Source organism: Anopheles gambiae, chromosome 3, assembly GCF_943734735.2.
Source record: "Anopheles gambiae chromosome 3, idAnoGambNW_F1_1, whole genome shotgun sequence".
Classification (NCBI taxonomy): Eukaryota; Metazoa; Arthropoda; class Insecta; order Diptera; family Culicidae; genus Anopheles; species Anopheles gambiae.
The window spans coordinates 48,057,573-48,077,610 of record NC_064602.1 but is presented as its reverse complement, the minus strand read 5'-3'; the positions used below and the strand labels follow the sequence as shown (position 1 = coordinate 48,077,610).

The 20,038-nt window shown below is 46.7% G+C and overlaps 1 protein-coding gene across 27 annotated transcripts in view; it reads left to right on the top strand.

The window, feature by feature from the left end:
* The window catches only part of LOC1279520 (tyrosine-protein phosphatase Lar), a 234,157-nt gene extending 214,629 nt beyond the window's left edge, over nucleotides 1–19,528 (top strand). For all 27 annotated transcript variants that reach the window (XM_061660324.1, XM_061660321.1, XM_061660322.1 and 24 more), the window contains 5 exons: nucleotides 13,203–13,342; nucleotides 13,443–16,648; nucleotides 16,733–16,865; nucleotides 17,033–17,449; nucleotides 17,583–19,528. In XM_061660324.1, coding sequence (XP_061516308.1) covers nucleotides 13,203–13,342; nucleotides 13,443–16,648; nucleotides 16,733–16,865; nucleotides 17,033–17,449; nucleotides 17,583–17,651 — 3,965 coding nt within the window. In that variant the 3' untranslated portion in view covers nucleotides 17,652–19,528. The remainder of the gene's footprint in view (nucleotides 1–13,202; nucleotides 13,343–13,442; nucleotides 16,649–16,732; nucleotides 16,866–17,032; nucleotides 17,450–17,582) is intronic.
* Nucleotides 19,529–20,038: the final 510 nt, after the last annotated feature.

Sequence of the window (20,038 nt, the reverse complement as noted above, 5' to 3'; positions counted from 1 at the left end):
ATACCAGCAAAACAAAAAAAAACACAAGGCTCCATCTACTTCAGCCTTTGGTTTTCCAACAATTTCAAACCCTCCCCGATCGTTTCGCCTTCATTATTCTCCACGAAACGAAAACAATGACAATCCCTTTTCTGCGCAATTTATAATGATCGATTATTTACCAATCGTTAAATGTGCCCAGTTTTTGCCATCTCATCACAGTCTTCTGATGAGAATCGGTACACCACAGTGGTAATAAAAGTTTTTACTGCATTATGCCATCACAAAATCTGCGTTGTGTTTGTGAATAGAAATTAGTTATTCGATCGCAATTTAACTTTCCAAGTTGCTTCAAATTGCTTCACCGAGTGACGAGCGAATTCATATTTAGCGTTTTTGGTGTAATATTTAAGCTACGTTCCTAAAACTTTTATTTTTTGTTGTATGGAATCAAGCCAGCCATTTTTCATCTCTATTACATTATACGCATCTACACGCCGCACATACACACTGCCACACTTAGTTAATCGTGTGATCTATTCTGAAGACGATAAAATTTTGTGTGTGAAACATTAATCACAGTGAGTTTGAATGCTATTCTAGTTCAACACCATGCGCTCCTGTTGATTTAAGCTCCGTTTGTTTCTGCAAACAAATCAGTTCCCTGTTTGCATTATATGCACTTCTTGTGCAAATGATTATTCGAGTGCATTCAGTACTGTTCTACAATCAAAACGGGTGTGCAAATCAATGTTTCTAATTTGCTATGATTTTGGTTAACTGTTTGAATATTTTTGACAATTTTCCCAATGTTATGCTTTTCGCTTACATTATTGTTTTACGACACTTCATTTCCTTGCGCCCAAGAGGCTACGAAACCCAACGTATTGTGGGCGTATCACACCTGAATACAGACTGGTTGCAAAATGTAACGATACGAATATAGTTCGTAGTAACTTCCATTCATCTGAATATTATTGAGCATTCCATGGTGTGTCGTGCCACAACCCCATTCGGTTGGGTTTGGTAGCCTCGAAAAACAGTTCCGAATAAATTACAATAAATGTTTACATACATAATAACATTGATACTGTTCCGTATCGATACGGTTAGCCCAGTTGCAATGTTGCACAAACCCCCTTCGCAGCAGTAAAACGAACGGTCATATTATTTTTTTAGGAATTGTATTTACAATCTTTTTGCTTTCTAATGGACACCTGCACTCACTTACACACTTCCATATCTATATGATAGAACAAAGCATATGCAGCATATATTTTCTGCAGGACGTGCCCCGTTACACAAACGAGCTTAAAACAGCATTAACCAGCAGGTGTTCCTCCTTCTCTGTGCTTTCTTTACTTTTCATTTCCATTTCATTCGAACGCGGATTAACTGGAACTGCTCTGTGACCAACGAACGAACGTATGAACAAACGAACATTCGCTTACAACGTTGATACACCTGATTGAAAACTAACAAACACCCGCCGCTCACTGCTCTCTCTGCACCGATAACAAAACAAATACTTGGCCGATAATTACATTTTTCATCCCCGGCTCTCCACGGGTAAACCTTCCGGTAAAACGCATCGCATCGTCGCCCGTGTTGCATTGCCCGCTATGTGTGTGTGTGTGAATGGAAAACCCCGTAACAACCGATCCTTTCGATCGATCGCGATCATGGCATCCCCCTGCTTGGTCACTGCACTGCAATATTTGCCGCGCATGTTTATACCGTTTCACGTGCGGTCAAACAAAATAACACAAAAATTTTGTCATCGCTGCACAAATAATACTACGGATGTGTATGCAACATTCCATTTTTGTACTTTTATGTTTGCATCTTAATCGAATATCTTGCCTTTGGGGTCAATCGGGTTCTTCATCCCGCCGGCGTGTGCTCTGCTGTGTAAATGGAAATCACACTGCCATCAACGTACCGATTATGCAAAATTTGGTAAATCTACTGATAAACGCGCCCGCCATCAATATGCCCTTGGGGGGGACAACCACGGACACGGTGGGTTGGATGTATTTTGGAATAAAAATCACGTAACTCAATTTAAATCTGCTGCACTGTAACACACTGGGGCCCTTGTTGTTCGTACCACTTTCAACGGCCCACTTGCGCGTTCGCACCACCAAACGGGGTGTTGTGGTTGGCTTTTGTCATCGATTAAATTACGATCGCGGCTCCTCGGTTTGCTGTGCGTTACAACCTCGCATAATACGCGACCACATTCATGAACGATGCCCGAAACTCGCTCGAAATGAAATATTGAAAACAAAACCAACGAAATTAATACAAAAAAATGAAAAACAAAATTATGACCATGCTTAAACGCACTTGGGCTGGGCACATGGGGGCTGCGCATGCATTTTTTGTATTGTTTTTCCGACGGAAAAAAAACTGCATCAACTGCTGCAACAACTGTAAAAAATAAATTATTCCCCAAAAACTGACCTGCGACGTACGTCCGTCCTCCGACCCTTTTGGTCCTGGGTGAACTACTCTCCCTGCTGGGCGCATTGCTGCACCGTGTGCACCACCAACTCCACCGCGTACTACACTGGACGGCAATGCAACGCGACGCGACGGCGGTGCAACTGCGCACCCATTTACGATGCACTCTGCGGATGGTGCGGGTATATTTACGTGTACCGGCCATAAATCACGATATCAATTTAAACGGCGGGCCAAAATCGTATCAAAAGCAGTAGTTAAGAGTGAGTACCATCTGGTCGGTGACGCCTAAATTTATGTGATTTTCACTTTTGGTCTGTTCTGCGCGTTTGGTCCGTACGCGATGTTCGTTGAAAAGGAAAAATAAACAATCAAACGGGAGAAAAAGTGGCAACTGCACATAGCTCACCTTTCTGTTGCCCTTTTCTCAACACGTAACATACATACACACGCCCAGCATATTTTCGATACTTTTTTTGTTAAACTCCTGCAAAATGCTGCAGGTAAAATGATTATTTGTTTATATTTTTTTATAATAACAATAATTATTTTAAGCATTTAAAGGCTTATCACATTAAACGCCTTTTCAGTATCGCTAATGAAACGCTTGTGTTTTTTGTACCCATATTCTTTTGTTCGGTGTGGATTTCACTGAACATTGAACAACTACTTACAATATTTAAATATTAAACGATATTTGCCTAGAAACAGCTGTACCATCAGTTCGGGGAAGCCCTGTTGCCCTTTATTGCTTCGCTTACATTCAAATGCTACAGCCTACGCCCATACAGTAGGAATCGCGAACAACAAAAGACTACCGCCGCGCCTATCTTATATTTTCGCCACCGACAGGGGGAATATGGTGCTTTTCTGCTGGAACCGCCGCACCGAAAGCATTGTTGTAACAGAATAGTACTGCAACACCACAAACCTTTGGTAGGCACACGGTCGTTCCCTTCATCCACGCACCGCCAAAATCAAAAGCAACCGGTACCGGTTTTTGGGGCAAAGACCGCATACAAAAGTAGCTTGCCCCTGCATGCATGCGCTCGCTCTGCCTCTTGCGAGCATCTCATTCACTAACTTTGCATTCCTGCTGAAAACTGGTCGCTGCAAAAAGATTTCAATAGTGAGGCCTCTCGGTCTTAGAAGTGTTAGAACCACTGCCAGTACCTTTGGCACAAGAAGAAAGTCGACCCAACGCAGTCACACACACACACATACACTCACACACAAATGATTATCCGCAATGAAGCGCGATTGCGGAGAAAAGCGTTAAACTTAATCCGCTTCCGTTGCCCCGCTCCGCATAATCAACCTCTTTTCATCTTCACTGCCTGCGTAGCGCTAGCGTCGTCACGCTCATTCCATTGGAGATGGGGGGGGGGCGGTTCGTGGTGACGTTGTGTGCAGTTTTCCGCTTTGCCATTAGGGGAATACAGAGAGGAATGCTGCTGCTGCTGCTTCCACCTGCTGCATTGTTCGCTGTACGGGCCCTCATCTCGGGCCCCAGATGATTGTTTTCTCTCAGAAAATCAGGTCACGCCTTATACAACACACAAAGATTGCGCCTGTCTCATCTTACAAATAACTTCGCCCAGTCCCAGCCTTGTTTCGTCCACTTCGTGCACTTGCTGCCATTGCTGCCATCGTTGCTCTGTGGCAAACCGTATGAAAAGGTTTCGCCGTTCCATGAATGTATCCCTCCTATCCCGCAGGTCGGCAACATAGTTTGCCTACATAAACGTGTAACATGTAATCTGATCGACTATTGTTCCGCAGGCAAAGTTTTCTGTGCGCTTTCAGAGAAATGAGCAGCACGGTTGGGAAAAGAACTGTTCCCAACAGCGTCATGCATACGCATCCGTTTTGCGCTCGCGCTACAATCAATGCAAAGTTCTGTAATGTAATTGCTCTTAAAGCTAATGGTTCAAACTCATTAAAGCTCCCCACCGCCGCCGCTGCGCTGGCCCATCGCGTTTGCGATTGTTTTGCGTGCCGCTCTTCAAACTGTAAATTTAATTAACCCCAGCCGCCAGCCGTGAAATGGCCATCCAATCGATTGAATGCATTATTATTATCGTTTATATGTGTGAGTGTGTGTTCGCGTGTGGTGGGCCTGCTTGCAATCTACATCCCTAATCAATTACTTAAACACTTCAAATATGCAAATGGCACTACGAACAATAAATCAAGCATAAGTTTGCACTTTTTTTTAATTACTATCTGCCTGCTATCATCACCATTACCCCTTCACCAGCACCGAACTACGTACTGTGTAACGTTACCAAGAATGCATCGCTATGTACCACTGAAGTCCTATGGGAAAATGTTCGGTACATGCGTCGTGGTCGAGGCAAGTCGGTTGGTTTTGCTAAACTATTTCAAAATACCGAACAACAACTTGCCGAAGATGCAAGACGATAGTTGGCTCGAATGCTACGAATTTCTCTCCCCCATCACACAGAGCCAGATGAAAAACGGACTGGGCATCTAAATGGCTTCATTAGGCCAGAGTTTGCCGGTGATTGGCCGAGGTTTTCCCCATATTAACTGCAACTGCGATGAGGGCTGCTCTGTAGTATGATTTGCATTTGTTTTTGTGCTGCCCATAACATTCAGCATAATTTCATAATACCACATCGCTGGGGCGGGGCCAGTGAAATGTGTTAAACTGATAATAAAATCACATAATTACTTACAACTAACCATGCGTCATGCGTATGATGCGTTGCGAGTACGTGTACCGTGCATTCCGTGCGTGACGTGCTTGCAATAATATCTTCCGCTGCGTCTTGGCTGCTGCGTCGATCAATTCCCGCAGCAGCAGCAGCAGCAGCAGCAGCAGCAACAACCACCACCACCAGACTTGCTACCGATTATGGATCCCAAATGGTCCGCAAAAACCAACCGGAACGTGATCTTGGGTTAGATTTTATTGCGGTTAGACATTATAATACGGACGACGGACCTGTGTGCCTATGAAGGGTACCAGTCCGCTGCCTTACCACGCACCACCCCATCACTGGCTGTCTGGCGGGCTTTGCGTAAAAGAAGCGTATCAGATCGAACTCCAACCACACACAGGGCACAGGGAACGAACCCGGCAAAGCGATTTGTACGGCAAGAAATACATAATTTCCGAACGACACTCGACTCTCGACCGACCTGAACGATGCCTGGCTGTTCGCCTGACAGTAGTGCACTATCAGTTACTTCGACTTCGAGCCGATAACTGCCCGGGACTGCTCGCTCGGCAATATGCAGCTGTCCACTCGTGTTTCTCTCGCACACTCCTTACACCCACACTCCCACAGGGGAAATGGGACACGAGATTGTCGAACGTCATTTGAACGCTGTTTCAATACGGCCACACTCCCCCGTACGCCCCGTGATCCATGATCCCCTGTCCAAACCATCGTTGTGCCAAACACAGTCTCTGCGATGTGTGCTTCGGAGGCACATGGTTTCATTTAATTTGAATTGTTCACATTCTAGCTATTTTAATCTTTTAACACACAACCCTTGCCGTGGCTTGGGGACTTGCAAGAACATGCACCCGGGTGCACTGGTGAAACGAAATCTCCACTCCTCCCTCCGTAATACCAATGGTACTCTATACCTATAATCCAGCTCACCGAAACACACACACAGTCGGCAGACCGGATGCTTTGGGAAGTGTTGATTATTCCGTTACACACTTGGCAGCTAAATTCGATCGGCAAGATGTGTTGAGTAAAGTTTAGCCTCATCTTACATCCTTTTGCATTTTAGCACGGCCGTTGCTTCATTAGGTGCAGTAACCACCGAGCCCGCATGGCGTAGGCTAGCATCGAATGGTATTGATTGTATTCCTTCCTGCAAATGCCATTCGCTCTTCCTCCCTCTCTGGCATATCGGCTGGTGCTGAGAGTGTGTTTACTCTTTTCGTTCGAATTGTCTACGGCGACTGACTCCGTACGTGTGTTAACCTTCGATTACAGATTAAAACTTTGATCACAAGCACTGCAAAACCCGTGTTTGTTGGGTAGGTTTATTGCCCACTGTCCGTTGACTACCCAGTGGGTGTTCAACAACATCCAAAGAAAAATGTCTGCTTTTAGTTGTTTGCTTCTCCTTACTCAGCTGAGAAGGTAGGATTTTCCCATAAGTAGCTCAGTATATGGGAATGTTGGGTCGAAAAAAACAGTGTTTCATTAGCGATAGCACACACAGACTTTGTTAAAAAGTTTAATGTCTGGGATTCTGCAACCCAATCACTGTAACAACTGATCAGGTGGACATTTTGTTGATATGGTTTATTTTACCCTCGTTATCATTACACCCACAAATTGGTGTCTTGTCATAAAACAATTGTCCACTTGCTTGCTTTCACTTCGTTTTGTTTTACCTTCCTATTGAACACGCCCTACTGTAACGGTTAAGCGGACTGTTCACCACAACAGTATCAGATTTCATTGAATAACAGCAATTTTTCCGTTCCTGCTAACAAGCAGTTGCTTCTCCCAAACGAAACGAATTTACCTTCGTTTGATGTTGGATTATATTTTCATTTTTTTTGTTTTTTGTTTTCACAATATTTTTATTACGCTCCGCGCTCACACAAGTAATTGACACTTACGCTGCAAACAACATCAATCGCAACCGTTTGGTTGACATTGTCACAACCGTTTAAGAAGCAATAGATAAAACGATCACACTTTTTTCCTTTTCATCGACGCGTTTCATGTTTTTGTTTTGTTTTTTCTTGATTCGAGAAGGCCAGAGAATCGTTTTGTATTACATCGTGTGAACATAGATAGTTGTAGTCGATTTTACCCACTTTTGCATTTTGTGCTTCCCTTTTTTTCCCCTGTAGTAGAATAGAATATTTTGTGTTGTGTTTGTGTCTATTAGAGACGAAAGCAAAGTGCTTTGAACGATTATTCTTTGGCGTGATTTTTCCATTTTTTTTTAAATAACCCTCTCTTCCTCTTTAATCAAAACGCGAACCGCAATGGAGATTTTTTGCTAGCATTTTGGAATTGTAGTGTTCTTTTTTGTCAAAATTCCAGTTTTTTCCCCCATTTTTTGTCTCAAACAAGCTGCCGTGGGATTTTTGTCTTTCTCTCGTTCTCTTTTTGTGCTCTCTTTGCAGGGATAATGTAATAAGATCAATTTTAAAGCTTTTTTTCCTGTCAATTTTTGCTTCCACAAAGGATTACTACCCCCCCACAAGGCGTAGATGATTATTCCAGTGACTAAAAACGTGCGGGGGAATGGGAATGTATTTTTGTTAAAAAAGACGTTATCTTAGTTCCATGCAAAGAAAATAATGTGCTAGTGTAACTAAACTTTTATTCTGATTTTCTGCAACACGATTTTACACAATGTTACAACTGCTACTGAAACTACCTTGCGTTCCCTTTAACGTTGATGTGCAATGTAAGAAACACGTTCTACGATTTCTCCCCCGAGACGGGCAATATTCCAGATTCTCTCACTGCTGGGTAAAGAAAATTGTCTACCAAAGCTCTGTAGAAGCTCTGTGGCAGTGCCGTCCTTTGAGTAGAGAAATAGGAGACAACACCCAAAAAAAAGAAACCGTATCTTCTTCGAACGAACGAAAAACAGAATTAAACTTTAAATTCTGCCCAGGAGACAGAAATCACCCAAAATTTTGCTACGGCAGCGTAAACTTTGTGTGCCCCCCCGGTTACGATCGTGCACTAGGCGCCTCCTTTCCCTCTACCATGTCGCCGTTCTCATGGCGAATTTTATCAAGTCCGTCCGCGCTTAGCCTATAGTGGCTGGTGATGGTGCAACCTTTGAACTATCCGATCGTTTCACATATTATCGTGCACGTTAACAACATATTCACCACCAAGCAACAGCGAACGAGTGATACACACAGGGTTGGTCTGTGTCTGCCAACCGAGAGTGTTTCACTTCCCCCCCTGGGGGGAGAAAGAAGGAAGTCGTGTGTGCAAAAAGAGAGCTTGCACATTTTTTTCTTTCCTTTTCCCCATTGCCCTCTTTTTGCTTGCCCACACTATATCACTATGATCCTATGGTAGCTGCAGCTACCGGAAGATGTTGCAGCAGCAAAACCATTCTACTAGATTGCTATCTTTCGTCTCTTCTCCCATCACACGACGGCGATGACGATTGGACCAGCGCACTGGCGCGTCATGGCGTGAGACGGGGGAAAACTGTTTGGCTGTAGCTGCAAGTGTGGCCGCCACGACCCAAGACCTGGTCGGTGCGCGATGGGATGGGTGAAGCTAAAGTGCCAACGCGAAAATCTCATGCCGTCGTCGTCGTCGTCGTCGGCAGAAACGGCAGACACAGCAGCAACAGCAGGTCCTTTACAACTTTTGCTTAATGATATGGTCGTGTTAAAGGTGAAAATGGAACATGTGTTTTAAGCTCGTAATGATCTGTTAAACACGCCGAGCGAGATAATCACAATCGATCAATGTGTCGCGCGATGGGTTCTTGTGTTACTTCTGAAAAACTACTCGAAAAGAAGATCTTTCAAAGAGAGTAAATCCAGAATGCACAGCCAAAAAAGTCCACATTCCACACCAAGTGATAAATCTGCATTTGTTGTCAACCTCTTCGGGCGCACAGCAGCGCTTCTTTGGACTCTCTCCTGAGTGCTCGCTCTACGTTCGATTGATTTTCACCGTTGTTTGTCTGCGCTCATGTGGAAAACAATTTCATCTCCCTTTGCTGCTACTATTGCCGATGGATCAGCAGCAGCAGCGGTACAAACAAAATACATGAAAACAAACTCACAGAAAGGGCTCACAGTCCTTTTGCTGCGGATTTGGAAATCGAAACACGCCGCTAAGCCATCGTGAGAAACGAAGCGCATTAAATGCAACGTGAGTCACATTTAGTCACGACAGCACGAATGCATTTGGGATTTTTTTCCCTTTTCTTCTTTTGCTCTTGCTACTACTATTACCAACCAGGTTTTGGCTAGCAAACCATTCGTTTTAATATGCTTCTCCTTTCCCGTGTGCTCTCTATTCTCGGCTGAAGCGCTCTGCTGCAAGTCGAACCTCCTCCGCTCTAGTCGAATGGATTTCGTCCGTTTTGCAATAACCGAAAACCGCAGTAATTCCATATTTGCCGTGGGAATTCTGTGCTATAGCTATTCGCTAAATGGGTTTTTTTCTGTTGTTGTGAGTATAGTCTCAGAGCTAAAAGATCGGGCTTGAAGCGCATAGGGAGTAACTACAAAAAATCTGCAACGTCAACGACAGAAGAAACCCATTTTTTCCTCTTCCTTCTTCCTTCTACTTCTTTAGCCGCTCTCCCACAACACACGTGGTGGAAACTTCGTTTGGAATGTGTGGTGGAACAGAGCTTAGTTTCAAGTTAAATGTGCCGTTCGATCGATGTTTGCTCGAACGAGCAGAAAGAATAGCACTATATTCGCCCCCCCCCCCCCCCTTACATAACCTTTGCGAATGGGATCTTATCGGAATCTTCTTTCGATTTCGTAGTTTTGTGCCGGTCGTAGCTTAAGCCGCGCCGGATGTGATAGTGCTAGCTACTACCCGGCCCAATGCAGTGTTGTAGGAACCATTTGCAGTTACAAAACATCGCATCTAGCAGGAGGAGAAGGAGCAGCAATGACTTCAAGCTCATGAGCTACCATTATCGCCTTATCGCGGGAAGGACAGCCCTGGTGGACGATGGTTTTTTTCTCCCCTATTTCTGCTAACTGCTTAGCTTTTCACGTCTTGACATCTTTAGACTGACTAAAACGAGAAAGAGAGAGAGAGAGGGTACAATAGCAAGGTTCTTAAGCAGAAGGTAGGAGAGAAACGATCGAGATTTTAATGGCCACAGGTTTTTATTGAAGGTGTGGCGAATGGCGAATGAATCGTATCCCGGCCCTTTCGATAGTCCAATAATACCTAATTTGTATCCGACGTGCGCGATAAAGGTGACTATTTATATTCAGTGACGACGGTAGCAGCAATGTCAGTGTCAGTTTTAGCCCCTCACCAAGTAGATGTTTGAGTTGGTGTAGTCCTTTTTTGTCACGATCAGCCCATCGGTTGCTGTGGAAAGCGATTGGATTCAGAATGATAACCGAGAGTTGGGTGGCATTAACTTTTAGAGGCTACAATGAAACTAAAGTCGGATGAAAAGTATGTTAACTGGACACTTGCCATTGTGCTTCTGCAGGCATCCAGGCTAATTAAGAAACAAGGCGTGCAATGTTAACGTGCATTCATCCCGCTTATCAATCATAATAGTAAGCGCAGGGAAGCAAAATAAGGGAAGCTTCAACCGTTCCCCATACTCTAAGCGCTAACCCCGAACACATTAAAGATCGTGAACGCGTGTCGGGAAAAAGTTAGTACAGTTAAATCCACATTTAAACTCACATCAAAACTCGCTTGCTCAACTTTGCCTTGCACACTTTTGCACATTTTTGTGCCCACCAGTTGCAGTTGCGTGTCTCACGCTGTGTCCCTCCCTCCGCCTGAATGCTGTGTCATCCTCCATTCACTAACGACAGGATACAACACTGCTTTTTCTTTGACATTGTCAGGCACAAACTGTCCTTTTGCCTTTCATCGAAACACACACACACACACACACACCGAGTTTGTACATTCTTTCCTTTCAAAGCTCTCCCCGGTTACGGAGGGAGGAAAACTGTCATACAGCCCAGCAGCAAACCCCGACCCGACCGAACGATTGTGAAGCGTATGTCCTACCCGGTCGGTCTTTTGATGGGACAGATGGGTTGGTGGTGCGCAATCTCCCCCCCCCCCCCCCCTCCCCAAAGCAACATCATTATTCAGTTCATTCTAAACTCGTTACGACGCTTCGAGTCGAGTCAATTTTCTCTTTTCCCTCCTTTACGCCAAGTGCATCGCCTGTGTCTGCATGGTTTGGCTCGGGGGGAGTGAGCGAGCATGAGAGTAGGGTGTGCTTTCCAGGGCAGAAATCTAGCAACAGTAGTGCCAGTTTAGGGTGGGCATACTGACCACCGCAATTTCCTGTGCTCATTGTGTTGCCAGCTCGATCAACAAGCTTCTGGTGCTGCTTTGTACCAGAGCTCACCATTCCCAGAGCGTCTTTGCACGATCGCGCAACACACAGAGTACATTCTTTTCGCTTTTGCACAGTAACTAGTTGAAAACTAACCTCTCCGCCAATGGTCGATTGCCAACAGTTTGTCGTTGCTGTTTCCATTCCAAACTTTCATCATTCGCTCACTTACCCCAAGGTGAAAGCATGCCAACCTCATCATGCCCCTTTTCACTATCCACCTTTACCTTTCTTCCTTTCTCACTCTCTCTCTCTCTCTCTCTCTCTCTCTCTCTCTCTCTCTCTTTCTCTCTCTCTGATTCAATTCAGGATCCTTGCAGAGTAGACTTCCGTCCAGTCTAAGTTGTCTCTGCGGGGATTGAATTAAGATTTACCACCCGGACCACCACCACCCTTTTTTGTTTGCCAAAGAGATACAAACTTTTTGCGCACTTCTTTTCGATGGAGGTACGTCGTTTTGCTGGGAGGGACAAAAAAGTTGCGAATCGAACCCAGAAAACTGCCCAGAACCAAAACCATCATGAATGCGTTGTGTAAAAACATGCTGCCATAGTGCAAGAGCACTACTATAGCCGCGAGTTTTGGTGCATGTGGTGTAAACACCCAGGAAGATGGTTCCACCATGCATTGTGTTGCATGCAAAAACTATTATCTACGCTCTATGCTGCCCCCAAATGTGCAGCATTATTGGCAAGTTATGTAGGTGCTGGTTTCCCATAATAAACCTCACAGCCACGTGTGTAAGGAATTTTAAATGTTTTTCGCCCCGGGTTCCACAAGAACTTAGGCAGAAGCTGTTTAAACTCCCTTTGCTGCTACTGCCCCTTCTCTCCCCTATCACTCACTCTGTGTATCGAACGATGAAATTGCTCGAATATTTCTTCGTCGTTGAATCTTTTCGACTAATGAAAGTCAGAATTATTTAGAAGCAATGTTTTACCGTCCCAAGAAAAAGGGTCTTTTCTTAGTAATAACCAACTCTCGCACGTTCCTTCACCCACCCGCTTTTGCGGTTGAGATTACACACCCCCCACAAACCACCACCCCCCGCTTTCGAATGGTTACCTTTCGCAACAAGGGACTTTAATTGAAGGGATCGTTTCATCGGAAGCAATAGAAGCAATGGCTATAGTCGAAAAGTAAAGGGACAAGATGTTCTTAACTTTAGTTGTATTTTAACGAAAATCAAAACCGCAGTCCGTTGTCTATAGTCATCGCGCACTGGAGGAGGATGGCGTAATGGCTCTCGTTCATATGATCGCTTTATTATTTCGAACGCCTGGCGCCTAACAAACAACCGTGCTCTACAGCAAATTACAACAACCTTTACAACCTTCTTCAAATGTTGTGTTCTATTTCTATTGGGAGTCCCGTTTGCAAAGGGGGCAGACGGTTCAATCTTTGTTCGTTTTTAATTCAAAACAACTAATTTAATTTACCCGGTTTAACCCATCATCCCCTCTAACATACTTTCGTTCTGCCCTATGTACTCTGCTCAATAATGTATCGTAGATGTTTCTTTTTTTGGAATTTAATTCTTCCGTTGTACTTGCTTAAGAAAGAGAAAAAAGTTTCCATATTCGTTGTGTTGCTAACATATTTCGTTCTGCCCTTCCCTCTCCCTTCCTCGTCACGATTCGTGATGATGATGATGGATAATGGATGGACGGTCTCGATCGACTACAACTCTGCAGTGCCTGGCGACCCACAAGACGTTAAGGCAAGCCCCGTCAATTCGACCACCATCTACGTGACGTGGAAACCGCCGAAGGAGAAAAACCGTAACGGCATCATCCGGGGCTATCACATACACGTGCAGGAAATGAAGGAAGAGGTAAGCGAGTGTTAAATTTCGGAACTATGGATTTGTTTGACTATATGCAGATATACGCATAAAACAATACGCAATATTTCATTTTTTCGCGTACCTTTAGGGTAAGGGACTGTTGAACGAACCGATGAAGTTCGATGTCGTAGATGGATTGGAGTACAATGTGACAGGGCTACAGCCGGATACGAAATATTCGGTCCAGGTGGCCGCTCTAACGCGCAAAGGGGATGGTGATCGCAGTGCTCCCATATCGGTAAAAACACCCGGCGGCGTGCCGATCAGGCCGACGGTCACGCTCAAGATTCTAGAGCGCGATCCGACCGTATCGATCGAGCTCGAATGGGAACGGCCCCGACAGACGTACGGTGAGCTGCGAGGATATCGCGTACGGTGGGGCGTCCGCGAGCAGGCCTTGAACGAGGAGATACTGCAGGGAACGCAACTGAACGTGAAACGCATCAACGATCTGGAGCGGGGGGTGGAGTACGAGTTCCGAGTGGCCGGCATGAACCATATCGGCATCGGGCAGGAAGCGGTCAAACATCTGCAAACACCCGAAGGCTCTCCGACCGGTCCGCCGACCGGTATAGCCGTCCGATTCCAAACGCCCGACGTGGTGTGCATTACCTGGGAACCACCGACGCGCGAGCATCGGAACGGCCAAATTACCCGGTACGATGTGCAGTTCCACAAGAAGATTGACCACGGGCTGGGCACGGAGCGGAACACTACGGTGCGCAAGGCCGTGTTTACGAATCTGGACGAAAGCACCGAGTACATCGTGCGGGTACGGGCGTACACTAAGCAGGGCGCTGGGCCGTTCAGCGAGAAGGTCGTCATTGCGACGGAGCGCGATATGGGGCGGGCTCCGTTTTCGGTGCAAGCCGTCGCGACGTCCGAGCAGACGGTGGAAGTTTGGTGGGAACCGGTACCGTCCAGGGGCAAATTGGTGGGGTACAAAATTTTCTACACCATGACCGCGGTCGAAGATTTAGACGAGTGGCAGACGAAGGTGGTCGGCGTGACCGAGTCGGCCGATCTGATCAATCTGGAAAAGTTTGCCCAGTACGCGGTCGCCATTGCCGCGATGTACAAAACGGGACTCGGCAAGCTGAGCGAGAAAGCGACGGTCAAGGTGAAGCCGGAGGATGTCCCGCTGAATCTGCGTGCGCACGATGTTAGCACACACTCGATGACGCTCAGCTGGGCGCCTCCGATACGGATGAACCCCATCAACTACAAGATATCGTTCGATGCGGTGAAAGAGTTTGTCGATTCGCAGGGCATCTCGCAGAAGCAGATCCTGCCGAGGAAGGAAATCATACTGAAGAGTCACGTCAAGTCGCACACCATCAGCGAACTGTCGCCGTTCACGACCTACTTCGTGAACGTGAGTGCGGTCCCGACCGACTACTCGTACAAGCCGCCGGCAAAGATCACGGTCACGACACAGATGGCAGCCCCGCAGCCGATGGTGCAGCCCGACTTTTACGGCGTCGTGAACGGGGAGGAAATTCAGGTCATACTGCCGCAAGCATCGGAAGAGTATGGTCCCATCTCACACTACTACCTGATTGTCGTGCCCGAGGACAAGGCGAACCTGCACAAAATACCGGACCAATTCCTTACCGAGGAGCTGCTGCCATCGCGCCCCAAGCTGGACCGTCTGAACGCACCGTACATTGCGGCCATGTTCCTGCAGCGCAACATTCCGTACACGTTCCATCTCGGCTCGGGTGAAACGAATCACAATTTTACCAACAAAAAGCTCGAACGAGGAAAGCGGTATCGCATTTTTGTACGTGCCGTTGTCGATACGCCCCAGAAGCATCTGTACACGTCGAGCCCGTTCTCCGAGTTTCTAGCGCTGGACATGAAAGAGGCTCCGACCGGCGAACCACCCCATCGTCCCAATCCCAACGTTCCGCAGGATACGGAAATTATCATTCGTGGCAAAAATGAAGAGCCGGGCATGCTTTGGGTCGTTGGACCGATCATTGCCGCGCTGGTGCTGTCGGTCTGCTTCCTCGTGGTGTACTTTGTGCGCCGTCGCCGACAGCCTTGCAAGGCACCGGACCAGGCCGCCGTTACGCGACCACTGATGGCAGCCGATTTGGGTGCTGGGCCCGCCCCGACCGATCCGGTGGACATGCGGCGAATCAACTTCCAAACGCCGGGCATGATAAGCCACCCACCGATCTCGATTGCCGAGCTGGCCAACCATGTCGAGCGGCTGAAAGCGAACGATAATCTGAAATTCTCGCAAGAGTACGAAAGCATCGAGCCGGGCCAACAGTTCACCTGGGATCACTCCAACATGGAGGTGAACAAGCCAAAGAACCGCTACGCAAACGTCACCTCCTACGATCATTCACGGGTAATCTTACCCCCGATCGAGGGCGTGCCGGGATCGGATTACATCAATGCGAACTACTGCGACGGGTATCGGAAGCACAATGCGTACGTGGCCACGCAAGGGCCGCTGCAGGAAACGTTCGGTGACTTTTGGCGCATGTGCTGGGAACTGAAGTCGTCCACGATCGTCATGATGACGAGGCTGGAGGAGCGATCGCGCATCAAGTGCGACATGTACTGGCCGGCCCGGGGCACCGAGGTGTACGGGGCCATGACGGTGACAATCACGGAAACGCAGGAGCTGGCGACGTACTCGATCCGCACGTTCCAGATCTACCGCAACGGTAGCAACGAACGGCGCGAGATCAAGCAGCTACAGTTTACGGCCTGGCCGGATCACGGCGTACCGGACCATCCGGCACCGTTCCTGCAGTTCCTGCGCCGCACCAAGTCGCTCACGCCATCGGAATCGGGCCCGATCATCGTCCACTGTTCGGCCGGAGTGGGCCGCACCGGTTGCTACATCGTGATCGATTCCATGCTCGAGCGCATGAAGTACGAGAAAACGATCGACATCTACGGGCACGTGACGTGTTTGCGAGCGCAGCGCAACTACATGGTACAGACGGAGGATCAGTACATCTTCATCCACGATGCGCTGCTGGAGGCGGTCATCTGCGGCAGTACGGAGGTGCCCGCCCGCAGCCTGCACAATCACATCCAGAAGCTGATGCAAACGGAGCCGCACGAGAACATTACCGGGATGGAGATGGAGTACAAGAAGCTGTCGAACGTGAAGGCCGATTCGACGCGGTTCGTCACGGCCAACCTGCCCTGCAATAAGCACAAAAACCGCCTGGTCCACATTTTGCCGTACGAATCGTCCCGTGTCTGCCTGACACCGATCCGAGGAGTCGAGGGAAGCGACTACATCAATGCTAGTTTGGTTGATGGGTATGTAGAGATTTTTGTGAAACACATTTTGTGTGTGAGTGAGTGGTTTAAAATAATTGCTTCTCTCATTTCTTCGTACACAAGCTATCGGTATCGAAACGCTTACATTGCCGCCCAAGGACCTCTACAAGAAACGGCCGAAGACTTCTGGCGAATGCTCTGGGAACACAACTCAACCATCGTGGTTATGCTAACCAAATTAAAAGAAATGGGACGGGTAAGTCGTTTTGTAAACTTCTCCTTCATTCATGTGGTGGTGCTCACGTAGCACTTCTCTTCAGCGCCGCCCATGTCGTTTTCAACCATACATTGTGTGCGCAGCCAGTAGGTAATATGAGCAAGCAATTAATGTTTGACTTTGACGTTCCTTTCCTTCGTTCGCAGGAAAAATGCTTCCAATACTGGCCTCACGAGCGTTCGGTGCGCTATCAGTGCTACGTGGTGGATCCGATCGCCGAGTACAACATGCCGCAGTACAAACTGAGAGAGTTCAAGGTGACGGATGCGCGCGACGGCTCGTCCCGCACGGTGCGCCAGTTCCAGTTCATTGACTGGCCGGAACAGGGCGTACCAAAGTCGGGCGAAGGTTTTATCGACTTCATTGGCCAGGTGCACAAAACAAAGGAACAGTTCGGCCAGGATGGTCCGATTACGGTACATTGCAGTGCGGGCGTCGGTCGCACTGGCGTCTTTATCACGCTCAGCATCGTGCTGGAGCGGATGCAGTACGAGGGTGTGCTGGACGTATTCCAAACGGTGCGAATACTGCGCTCCCAGCGACCGGCAATGGTACAGACCGAGGTAAGTTTGGGTGGGGAAAAGCGTCATTCAAAACAATCTTTTGCTCCCCACTCGCGCTGCTCCACGAGGACAATTAAACGGACTAATGATAACATGTTACTTTCATTGAACGTTTTATCTCTCCTCCCAACAGGATCAATATCAGTTTTGCTATCGTGCTGCGCTGGAGTATCTCGGTTCGTTTGATCACTACGCCACCTAAGAGACCTAAACGACCCCTCTGGCAAGCGTGGCAAATTGGAGCGATGGCATCGAAGATCCACAATCCACACACACACGCGCGCTGCAAATCGTTAACGAGCGAGGTTGGTGTTTTATTGTTGCATCGCCATATTTTATCACTTATTGACGCGTAACTAGCAATCAACCAACAACGGTTTTACCAACAAGTAGGGCGACAGTACAAGCATCATCCCCTTTTTCCTCCAACGCCGTTTAATGATTTTATTCAAACCAAACCTCCCCCCCCCCATCCCTTCCCAGGAAGCCTCCAATTGCCATTTTTCTATCGGAAATGATCCACGCCCAAACGCATGGAATGTGTTTGTTGAGTGTGGGCGTATGTATGTAATTTTATAGCCCCCTTTCGACGAAACTGTGTAACTCTTTCTCTCTCTGATAAGATTTAGAAGAATTTTCAAAATTCGATTATACTCAACTATTCTAGGAAACTCAATAGCCAACCACAGACAAGCTATGGATCGGATCGTAATAATCCTCTCTCTAGTAAGCAATTAAAACAAAAACAAAACAGCTACCTAGCTTAATTTCCTACCAAAACTTTATAATTAAGCAACTGTTCGACGCTACTGTCTCACATCAATAATGATGGCGTCGACGGAACGGGAGACGATCGAAACCATCGGACACGACAGACAAGAAATGCATCGCATTCGCACAACAGAAGTGAACAGAACAGATTAAAATAGAACATATTTGAAGACAAAAAAACCAAATTTCACACTAAAACTAAAACTAATATGAAAATTAAAGTTTAACCTAGCGAGTCGACAAATCCGTGGTCGGCCGTAGTACGTACTAAACACTCACCCAAACATCACAATCATTACTGCCATTTAGTGTGTGTTACTGCGGGGATCAGAGGGAGGTGTATTTCAAGGTGGGGCACCAACCAGGGAAGCGAAACGAAACTTCATCAATCGGTCGAATAATACGTCCGTACATTTACCGATTGCATTATGTTCCTTTTTTCCACGTTTTTTTTTTTTTTCAAAAACCAAAAAGATCCTGCGTTCGGACCCAATGAAGGCTGCAATGTATGATCATTGATCATTGCCCACGATTTTGTTTGCCACGTAATCACTAACAAATGCTTGTTCATAATTTAGGGCTTATTCTCTAAAGAGTACTTTCCAAGTAGAAATTGTTCGGCAAAGTGGACAGACGCGAGAGCACCGGTTTGATTCAGCATTGGTGTAGAGGCCATACTCTGTTCTTGTTGTGTACAACGCTCGGCATAACGGCTAAAACAACAGAAAGAAAAAAATGATGCTATTAGTGTAAGCTTGCTACTACTTGCTAGCGAAGTCAAAATGAAACATCAAACGGTCAGACTGATATTATTAGCGTATCACTTGAAAGGCATGCACGTATCAGACGTTTGGGTAGGGGAGAGTGAAGGAAGCAAACAGCGGGAGAACACACTGGTAAAGAAAACGGTAAGAATGCAAACTACTACTATTCGAGTAGCAACTAATCTATATAGCATTACATTCTAAAAACAAAACAAATACAACTAAAAAGGGTGAAACGGAAACGGCACTGGGTTCTTGTCCTTGGGATCACCGTTGCACCGTTGCTCGCGGACTCGAGAGCGGACATAAGGATGAGAAACGCAAACATAATCGAATAGCGCGGAAACATTGACTGTATTCATATACCGGCATCAAAGCGCTCCCACCCCGGCGGTAGTACTGGTACACGTGGGTGGATCGCCAGTACGGAGCGTTGTTGCTACTATGTAAGATGGAACACGTTGATTCAAAGAGACTTGGCTAATGATTTGACTTTTAAACATAAAACGCATACTCAATTAGGTATACACAAGTAGCTGGGGGGGAGGAAAACTACCAAATTAGGTGTTTCACAGGGGCGATAAGAAAAAAATGTAGAAAATAATAGCAACAAAGAGGCAGCAAAACAGGCGCAACAACATACATCGGTTGCATGCGTGGGAAACCTGCAACACAGACTTTGGTACACGAAACACGCTGCACGCGCTTGTATGTAATGATATGCTGCACGTCCTTTATACGTTATAAGGCATGTGAATGTGATGATTTTATGGAATGCACATCATCATCAGTGTGTGTGAGTGAGAGAGAGAGAGTGTGTGTGTGTGTGTGTAGTGCGTGTATGTGTGTTTATAGATGATCGTACGGAGTGCGGAATTAATACAGAATGAATGGATAAAGCGGGGCGCGGCTTACAGTTGCAGTTAGACATCGCGACCACTCGCGTAGTGTAGATGAAGAAGATGCATTGCGCAATATCATTACTATAAAACAAACATCTCTCTCACACACGACAGAACAGATACCCGGCTGGTGTTGAGTAATGTCCTTGCGG